A 10543-nucleotide genomic window follows, 5' to 3' on the forward strand; every position below is an offset into this window, starting at 1 on the left:
GCCCCCAGAAGCCCTCTCACCCTCCACCCCCGTGCAGTCACTACACCCACTGAGGAGAACCGTTGTCCTGTAACAATAGAATGGTTTTGTCCTTGATATAAATGAAATCATACCGTGTGGTGTTTTTGTGTGTCTGCTTCATTCACTGAGCATGATGTTTTGAGACACTCGTATTGTGGCCCGGAGTCATAGTTTGCTCTACGCGGCCTGCTGTTCCATTGTGTGACCGTGCCATAGTTGATTTATCCATTCTGCTGTTGATGAGCATCTGGGCAGTTTCCAGTTTTTTTGGCTATTCCAAACACGAACATTTTTGTATTTTTCTTGCACGTATTTACCCATTTCTGTTGGGTATGGGTGAAAGTTTTGGATCATAAGGCATGGCTGTGTTTGGTTTTAGTAGATACACTGCAAAACAGTTTTCTAAAGTGCTTTTACTGGATGATACTCCCACCAGTGTTGTATAAGCGTCCTGGGTTGCTTCATATCTTTGCCAACTTGTGGGCTTTTTTTTTTTTTTTTTTTTTGTCTTTTTAATATCCGTCATTCTAGTGAGTGTCTCTTGGTATCATATTGTTTTAATTTGCATTTCCTTGATGAATATTTAAGTTGAATATCTTCTTGTATGTTTATCAACTGCTTTAGTGGCCTCTTTTATGAAGAGGCCATTCCAGGGTTTTTGCCTATTTTTCTGTTAGGTTGTCTTTTACGTTTGGTAGGAATTCTTTACATAATATGTCCGCTTATATGTACACATGCACGCACACACACGTTTGCAGATATTTTTCTCCATTCTGGATTCTCTTTTTAACTTCTAAATGCTGTCTTTTGACAAACAGAAGTTCATATATATATATTTTTTAATTTTTTTAATATGAAATTTATTGTCAAATTGGTTTCCATCCAACACCCAGTGCTCATCCCAAAAGGTGCCCTCCTCAATACCCATCACCCACCCTCCCCTCCCTCCCACCCCCCATCAACCCTCAGTTTGTTTTCAGTTTTTAAGAGTCTCTTATGCTTTGGCTCGCTCCCTCTCTAACCTCTTTTTTTTTTTTTTCCTTCCCCTCCCCCATGGACTTCAGTTAAGTTTCTCAGGATCCACATAATAATTAATTCTGAAACATTGTACAGAGGGCCATTGAGAAAATGTCTCATTCTGCTTAGTGCTGATTATGCATGCTCTTCTGAAAGTAGAACATCAGCCTGATGTGGGAAGATCATTTCATTTCTTTTTTTTTTTTTTATTTTTAAAAAAAATTTTTTTTTTTCAACGTTTATTTATTTTTGGGACAGAGAGAGACAGAGCATGAACGGGGGAGGGGCAGAGAGAGAGGGAGACACAGAATCGGAAACAGGCTCCAGGCTCTGAGCCATCAGCCCAGAGCCCGACGCGGGGCTCGAACTCACGGACCGCGAGATCGTGACCTGGCTGAAGTCGGACGCTTAACCGACTACGCCACCCAGGCGCCCCAAGATCATTTCATTTCTAATATCCATTTAGTCAAGATAAAAAATTAGCAATAAATGCAGCTTGTGTACAGAGGCCCTGGCCAATGAAATCAAAGAGGTGGGGTTTATCCCTTTAGACAGCTCTGGAGACATTCCCCCCTTTGGGAATGTCTCTACTAGCTTAAGTAGCTCTTTCCAGAATAATGAAATGTTAGCTATTGATGCTCTCTTAGCCCCCAGGCTTTCTCATCAGCCTTAGTAGCACTTGCGAATACCTTTCAGAACATGCTCTTCACTTCCATGGGTCTAAATATGTTAATTTGGACAAATGTGTTTCTAAATATAGAGCAGATGGACACATTGACGGTAGTTATGGGCAGGGACTCCTCAGCACTTGCCTAAGTCCTTAGTGACCCAGGCTTTATCTTCGTCATCTGTTTACCTGCCAGCATGTTAAAAGTGGACAGGTTGGTCAGTTTCAGAGAAAATACAGACACATGTACATTATTCTTCTCTGGTTTTCTAGTTTCTCTGCCTTTATATAGGCAGATGCTGTTACGTTAGCAGTGGTGCAGAGCAAACACTGCTGTTGGGGCCCGAAGGCCTGCGTTTAGTCTTTGCTCCAACAATTGTTAGTGCCTGTGACCTTGAACAAGTAGTTAAATCTTAGGCAATAAATGAGTCCCTCCTTGTGGCAGTTAGTGTGTTAGACTCTGAGGATGGGGGGGGAGGGGAGGACAACATTGACCATGGTTTCATTTGTCTTTTTCTGTCTTTGAAGAACATAACTGAGTAACAGGCAATTAAAATGTCCAACTCTTATCTATTTCATTGCTTTTTTGTTTTCAATGAAATAATAAATGTGGAAGGATTCCAATAAACTCTAGAGGATTATCCAGATACATGGTATTATTTTATTGTAGTGTATTCCATTGGCACACATAATTTTACATATTCAGAATATCTTGGATACAAAGGCCTCCAATGTCAAAGAAGAGTTTCTGAGTAACAAATGAATTTTGCATGAAAGTAAGAAGGTAAAAACCAAGAAGAATCTCATATAACTGATCACATAATAACTCATCACATTCCCTAACAAGTCCCTCACACCCTGTGTAATTTAAGCATGAAGGGATTCACTCTTAGGTTAAGATTCTTTGCCTTGTTCACAAACAGCACAATATAGAAATCTGTGTGTTAGGTTTTATGATTCTTCAGAAGTTCACAGTTCTCAACACAATTGAATCTTTCGGGTTTTTTTTTTTGTTTTTTTTTTTTCTCCCTTTATGGTAAGCCCTTTTTGTGTCCTGTTTAAGAAATCTTTGTCTACGCCAAGATGATGAAGATTAGTTTTAGGTTTTTAGTCTTTCTTCTAAAAGCTTTATTGTTTTGTCTTTCTCCTTTATCTCTACAGTCCATTTGGTATGGATTTTTATATATGGTATGAGGCGGGGATCAAGATTCCTTTTTTTTCCCCCCATGTGCATATCTGATTGACCAAGTGTTATTTTTAAAAAGACCTCCTTCCTCCACTGCTCTCCAGTGTTGCCTGTGCACTCTTGGCAGGGATGGTAGGGACGAGGATGATAAAGTACAAGCAGAGTGTGACTTCATCTTGTGAGGCGCGGGAATTCTGACCCCTGTTGTCAATCTCAAGAAAAAGAAGTTCTCTTTCTTCCTCACAGTGAGTGGGGATTTTGATTGGGCTTCTGTTTCTAGGATCCCAAGAGTTCGGGTTCTAGAGGATGAAGAGGGGTCCAAGGATATTGAACTCTCGGATGACCCTTATGACTGCATCCGGCTAAGTGTGGAGAATGTCCCCTGCATTGTCACCCTGTGCAAGGTATGTGGTTGTATCTGACGGCTTTTGACTTCCTTGTGAGTCTCCTTCAACCCCAACCCATTAAGGTTACTTAGTAGATTGAGAAGTTACAGCTTCACAGATCATATAGAAATAGCTTTAATCCAAATCCAGTAATTTGGTTATTTTAGAAGCCATTATATGAGCAGCTTTTCCTTTTATTTTATTTGTTTTAATTGGAAGACATGACGGAGTCGCAGGGGGACACGAGGGGGTTCATAGTAATAGTAGCCAGAGTTTGTTAAGCTCCTCCATACCAGGCATCTCCCTGAAACCCCCTGTGTGCACATTTCCCTTAATTCCCTCAATTCTATGGGGTCTAGGCTGGAAGAATAATAGCAGGGAGGTTGAAGGGCGAACACTGCCCCCTCTGTGGGCTGTAGTGTCCATATCTGTGAAATGAGGGGTTGGAGCAGGATCTGGGCATCTGTTGTGTCAAGTGTGGCTTTTACGTTAGCACCGAGGCCCGTGGAGCCCAAGCTCTGGCTGATGCTGCTGTGTACCTGGCGCTGCCCAAGGCCGTGCAGACAGGCCTGCGTTGGCTTAGATTGTCCCTGATTCCGCACAGGATTCATGTAAAAACAGGACTGTATGGGTCAGGTTTAATTCCACTGAAGTCACTTCACGAGCCTGGGGCTTTGGTGAAATGTGGGGACTGGCCAAAGCCATCTGCACTTGACTCATTTTTGAGCATGTGACTTAGCTGGCACCCCCTTGATTCATCTTTGTCTTCAGTGAAACATCTGTGTGGCCTCACATGTCCGTTTCTCCCTGGGCCCCTCTGTTGGAGACGTTTGGTGGCCTCACTTGGATAGTCTCTGAATTATGGCTCTAACCCCACTCCCACCCCACATTTCCTTTTTATGCTTTTGTTGTTCTGCTGGCAGAGTGGCCCGTGGTAGAATTGCTGAACATTGTTTCAGGCATTTTCCATATGAGCAGAATCTAAAATAAGATCTGGAACGGGCAGTGCAGGTTCTTTGCTGGTGGAGATACTCCCTCCACGAGGCTGTCCAGGGTGGGCATCTGGGATGTGCGTTACCCGCGTGTGCACTCTGACCTTGCAGATTGGCTACCGGCACGTAGTGGATGCTACTCTCCAGGAGGAGGCCTGCTCCTTGGCCAGCTTGCTGGTGTCCGTGACCAGCAAGGGAGTCGTGACATGCATGAGGAAAGTGGGGAAGGGCAGCCTGGACCCAGAGAGCATCTTCGAGATGATGGAGGTGAGGCTTGGCCCTGAAGCAGGTGCAGGCACTGTCTGGGAGTGTTTGCTGCCGCTTCTTACCCCCTTGGTCACACCAGGGGAATTCTGCCTTTGCGCCCTTGACCCCAGACTTAGAGCTGGGAGAACAGCTGGTGTGAGCTGGTTTCTACTGACATGGCAAAGGGTGGTGGCCGTGGGGGCTCCGGACTGGGAGGTAAGGAACCTGTCAGTGATCGTTCCTTGTTCTCTCCTTCTCTGATCTCACATTTCCATGGTTCTAGATGAAATGGATGAGTGTGTTGGACTGATAACATGGAATCGCTTGTAACTAAAACCCCAGGCTTCTGCGATCTGATGAGGGAACTGGGGTCCCGCCTGACTGCTTCCTGTCCTTTGAAGGGAATGAGAAAAGGTAGAGCCGGGGGGCTGAAGGATGCTGTCTTCCCATGTCTTCATGGCTCTGGAAGTGTTCAAAAGGAGACAGACAGGAAATCCTTCCAACTGCCTCGGGGTGGGTCACTCCCCATGGGTCTCAGGCTGTCAGGCAGCACCAACTATTGGGGTGATGCGTGTCTCCCTTACGGGCCTGAAAGGCCCCCGTGGCAGGGACCACCTGTGTCTTCCCAGACTCCCCTTCCCCCACATCCGCCTTGACTTTTCAGAAATCTTTGAGGACTCTGACACTGACCGACTGACTGACTGACTTGCCGGGAACAGAGTTGGCCAGACCCAGGTGTTTTGCTCTGGGTACTGCATCACAACTCAACGCCCAGAGGTCATGGCTGACTAGCAGGCAAGGTTGCCACGCCCACTCTTCCTTCACGCCTGGAAACACTGACTTTGAACTGAAGGCTCTAAGCATTTAAAGTCCATTTTCTCTTTCTGTTGTCTTATTGGAAAGCAAAAATGAGCGGTGTGCACGGTGTCGAGAACTCAGGCGTGAAGACAGACTACCCGGGCTGGGAGGCAGCTCATCTCAGGGAGAGCGTAACAGTGGTCGGGGTGCCTGCCGCTGGGCATGTTGTGAGGCCCCATGACGGCCCTCAAGGGCGTGGGGGTGCGGCAGTGTCGCGGCGTGGGTCTGCCCGGAGCTCAGGTGTCTCTCGCCGTGCACGGCAGGGGGATTCTTCGTGGCCGGTTGGTTAATTGGTTAGTTTTTTTAAAAACAAAAACCCTTCAAATACTTTATAAGTTCTGCCTTTCTAGACAAGTGGCTCTGAAACCTTGTCTTGGAAGGAGCTCTTCTCCCCCACCTCTTCCAGGAGAATTTTACGGGAATCCCAGTACGTAAAACAAGAAAAGCAGTGAGGAATCACGACAATTTATCGGGCACTCACTATGTGTCAGGTGCTCTGTGTTTAGTGCTTTAAACATATTATGTCATTTATCTATTTACTTTTTTTTTTTTTTTAATTTTTTTTTTTAATGTTTTATTTATTTTTGAGACAGAAAGAGACAGAGCATGAACGGGGGAGGGGCAGAGAGAGAGGGAGACACAGAATCGGAAGCAGGCTCCAGGCTCTGAGCCATCAGCCCAGAGCCTGACGCGGGGCTCGAACTCACGGACCGCGAGATCGTGACCTGGCTGAAGTCGGACGTTTAACCGACTGCGCCACCCAGGCGCCCCTATTTACTTATTTTTAATTTACTTTTGGGAAAGCGCAGGTGGGGGAGGAGCAGAGAGGGGGACAGAGGACCCGAAGCAGGCTCTGTGCTGACAGGCTGAGAGCAGCGAGCCCGACGCGGGGCTCCAGCTCACAAACCACGAGCTCATGACCTGAGCCAAAGTCAAGATGCCTCCTCCCGACTGAGCCACCCAGGCACCCAACCTATTGTCATTTAGTCCTTAGCCTTCCTGTGGGGCAACCATTGTTGTTATCCTTGGTTTTGCAGACGTGGACATTGAGACATGTAGCAGATAGGTAAGTTGCCTGTGGGTTTCCCAGCTCATCATGCCGGCAGTAGGATTCACACCCAGACTGTGCGCTTCTAGGGCTGCCCCGGCACCCCTGCAGCCACACCGAGCTATTTTTGACCCTACAAACCAGGTAGGCTGCGGCTGCCGTGGCTGGTAGGAGAGCCAGAGCTCTGTCTGGTGAGCCGAGAGCTACATCCTCCTCCGGGGCTCGGCAGATGAGGTCTGCAGACCCAGCTCAGGGGGAACCATAGCCCCGTGGTCCTGTCTGACTGCTCTGGCCTCACCCAGGGAAGCAGCAATCCAGAAATGCCTGTTGTGAAGCTTAAAACATCGGTGGGGGGTTGGCCTCTGCCGTTCACGTTCAGACCTCCCAAGTCCTAGTGTCCTGTCTGTCCCGTCCCCTCTTACCCCGTCCCTCACCTTCATTCATATGAGTAATCAGTACCCCTCTCTGATCGACTCTGACATGTTCTCCTTCTCTCATGTTATGGGAAAAAACCTTTCTGGTCACTTTGGTCCTTAGCCCTGACTTTGCATCTCATGCAAGTGAACACTTCCCATTTTTGGAATGAGATCTTTTCATATGAATTTCCGGCAATACTTGGAGTCTCATCCTGTGTTCCAGTTAGGGGCCAGGGGAGAAGTTCCTCGTAACTGGGAGGGTTGAGGCGAGGGTCTAGGCCTGGGTGTCTTTCTCCCTGACGTTGCCGAGAGTGGAACCGGCAGCACAACTGAATGAAACCTATGGGAATGTGGAAGACTTGACGACGTGGAGACCTGTGGTTGGTTCATCATAGTCTTGAAATACACATGAGCAGGGCGCCTGGGTGGCTCAGTCGGTTAAGGGTCTGACTTCAGCTCAGGTCATGATCTCCTGGTTCATGAGATCAAGCCCCGCGTCGGGCTCTGTGCTGTCACTGCAGAGCCTACTTTAGATCCTCTGTCCCCCTCTCTCTGCGCCTCCCCTGCTCACTCTCTCTCTCTCTCTCTCTCTCTGTCTCCCCCTCAAAAATAAACATTAAAAAAAATTATTCATGAGCTCAGACACAGAAAACAGTTTCATAGAGAAAGATTTTTGTATGTTAGTTCTTTTTGAGGGTCCCCCTCGTGTCTCCTGTGTGGGGGCTAATTAGGAAGTCTGCGGGTTGTCTGACCTCTTGATGCGTCTTGCTCCTGACATCCCGTGCTTTTAGCGTCTCTGCATGGCAGCGATACCGGAGACCCTACCCAGGTATCAGCTGGGTCCCCTCTGAACAGTCCTGCTTAGAGATTTGGTGGCAGGTGAATGAGAAACTGCTTGTTCAAACCTGTCCCCAGAGCCATCTGTTCCTTCATTAGACACACTCTCGGTTCCCTGTGGCCTCCCTCTGCCTTCTCCCCACCGGGCAGCAGGACTCGGCAGTAACCAAAACCAGGTCTGCTTGACGGTTTTGCTGCTTGTTGTAATGGCAGCGGGAGTGCTAAGCGGGAGCTAATGGCTGAGGCAGCCTTGCCTGCTTCCTGCTGGCCGCCTGGGCCTGGGGGTAGGTGTTCTCCTTTGTTTTTGTTTTTAGTATGAGATTTTTCCAGAAGGTAACTGTTCTGTCGTTGTTGTTGTTGTTTGGGGGTTGTTTTTGTATTGACTTGTTTAATTAAATAAGAGTCCCTTAAGGCAGATGGAGCCGGTATAGTTTGGACGGCTGGCAGGCAGCGAGGGAAGCTCTCCTGGTCTGGGTGTGTGTGCCTCATTAGTGGGTGTGTGCTCTCTTCTGCCCTGCAGACTGGCAAGCGAGTGGGCAAGGTGCTGCACGCCTCCCTGCAGAGCATTCTACACAAGGAGGAAAGCCTGGGGCCCAAGAGACAGAAAGTCGGATTCCTGGGATGACTCATGTCAGCGCAAACACGGGCTGCGTGTTTCTTCCTTTTCCTTTTTTAAGCCACAGTTTGTATATATTTTTCTTACCTGCTGTAAACCTGAGCTGACATTCGTACGTGTAAAATTAAAGTCTGTTTTCTAGTCCGGTTTGGTATGGCTAGAGTTCTTCAGCTGTAAGCCAAGGTGCCGTTCGGTGACCGCCCGGAATGTCTGGCCCTCGTCTAGCCAATGGCAGCTGAGCCCAGGGTTGCGGTCCGAGGGGGAATTCTCTGGTCGTGCCTCTCCAGGGAGACTCCTTTATCTCCTGCTGCAGGAGTTCAAAACAACAACAACACAAACACGAGAATAAGGGCCTGCCAGAAAAGTGGTTTAAAGGAAATGCTTATGATAATGTATTTTGTGAAAACTATTTCCCCTGTAGGGCTTTCAAAACAAGAAGAACACACAAACGGTTCATTCTTGTGGATGTGGTGCTTCTGAGGGAGAGAAGGGAGGCATATGCCCCAGATACATACCTGTGGCTTCTGCCGGGCTGGTGAACCTTCCTCAGTCCCGGGGAAGCCCAGTTCTTGCTTCCTGCCCTCCCAAGAAATTCACGCCGAGCTCCCTAGGGTCAGGGTGCTTAGTGGCCACTTTGCCTCTCAGCCACAGCTTTCTTATCACTCGTTTTGAAATTGCTCTGCATTTTGTAACCACTCCCTTGTGTTTCATAAGATTTCCCTGCTTTATCAGCATGAAGAAGGCTGCTTCAGAGATGTTGTCATGTGATTACTCAGCCTGTCTTCACACTCTGGGGACAGAGGGAAGGCCATTCTTGATGGCCCCAGAAGGCTCCTCGTAGCCTGTATTTGACTCACAGCGCAGTGTGTTAGAATTAAGTCTGCTCACAGGTTGAGCAATCTCTGTTTTTTTCCAAACTGAAACTCCCCAGTCAGTCTTACAGAGCTCTGGGGAAGGAGTTGATTCACCAAGGGCGAGTATTTCAGCCATGGCATTTGCCCCCTGCGTTTCGGCTAGACAAATAGGGTGAGGAGTTAGGAACTTAATGCCTCATGGAAGGAACATAATGTGAGCTGAAGCCGTTGCAGACTCGTCCCAGAGGCCCTGGCATGGCACCTTCCGGCACGGCCAGGTCCGTCCAGCAGAGAGAAATAGTGCCTAGACTTGGGGCTGCCGCCCTCTCGAGAACACAACCTGGGTTTTCATTTTTCATAAATGCTTTTTCAGCAATTGTTCCTCCAGGCACCGTGACAGTGCTCCCAACACATCAGCGTGCTCCTCCCGCCCCTTGCTCCTGGCTGACTGCCCGTGATGGAACATTGACAGTGGTCAAGAGGCAGCCAGACTTTGGATCAAGTGTAGAAGCTTCAGTCTTGCTGATTAAAGACCTCAGACGGACGAGGCTTTGCCAGGCTGGGGGTATGACCGCTGCCCAACTGGGCTGACTGGCCGAGCGGTGAAAATGGAGGTGAGAAATATGTTAGCATCTGTCTCTGCCACCACCTTTCCTGAAGGCCACCCCTCCTGGTAAGAAGTGCATATCACAGGGGCGCCTGGGTGGCTCAGTCAGTTAAGCGTCCAACTCAGGATTTCAGCTCAGGTCGTGATCCCATAGTTCGTGGGTTCGAGCCCTGTGTCGGGCTCTGCATGCTGCCTGCACAGAGCCTGCTTGGGATTCTGTCTCCCTCTCTCTCTGCCCTCCCCCCAACTCACATACTCTCTGTCTCTCTCAAAATAAATAAGTTTAAAACAAAATTTTTAAAAAGTATACATCACACATGAAATGGAACACCCAATGAGCAAGGTCTGTCCAGGAGGTTCATATATTGGAAATATGTGATTATTGCAGCTTTCAGAATAAAGGAGGGGAAAACTGATGGCAGAGACTGGCAAAGACTTGGAAAAATACTGTCCTGGAGAGACTCAGTGTTTCCTCCAGCAGAAAGAGAGCTGTCCTTAGCAGCCATTAAATAATCATCAAGGAATGCAGTGTTCTAGAATATTCAAGTTGATCTTTTAAAAAAAATTTTTAACGTTTATACATTTTTGACAGAGTGCAAGTGGTGGAGGAGGGGGGTGGCGAGAGAGGAGGAGACACAGAATCTGAAGCAGGCTCCGGGCTCTAGGCTGTCAGCACAGAGCTCGAACTCACAAGCCATGAGATCATGACCTGAGCCCCTAAGTTGGTCGTCTTGTTTCTGTGATTTCTTGGTCTCCCAAATCATGTAAATTTAAGCCTACAAAATACATCCG

The 10543-nt window shown here is 47.9% G+C and overlaps 1 protein-coding gene across 1 annotated transcript in view; it reads left to right on the top strand.

Moving 5' to 3' along the window:
- Nucleotides 1-8437, top strand: part of EXOSC7 (exosome component 7) — a 37775-nt gene extending 29338 nt beyond the window's left edge. The window contains exons 6-8 of the mRNA XM_043587199.1: nucleotides 3172-3295; nucleotides 4381-4536; nucleotides 8195-8437. Coding sequence (XP_043443134.1) covers nucleotides 3172-3295; nucleotides 4381-4536; nucleotides 8195-8299 — 385 coding nt within the window. The 3' untranslated portion in view covers nucleotides 8300-8437. The remainder of the gene's footprint in view (nucleotides 1-3171; nucleotides 3296-4380; nucleotides 4537-8194) is intronic.
- The last annotated feature ends 2106 nt before the right edge of the window (nucleotides 8438-10543 follow it).

The sequence above is a fragment of the Prionailurus bengalensis genome, chromosome A2 (genome assembly GCF_016509475.1).
Source record: "Prionailurus bengalensis isolate Pbe53 chromosome A2, Fcat_Pben_1.1_paternal_pri, whole genome shotgun sequence".
NCBI classification, from domain to species: Eukaryota; Metazoa; Chordata; class Mammalia; order Carnivora; family Felidae; genus Prionailurus; species Prionailurus bengalensis.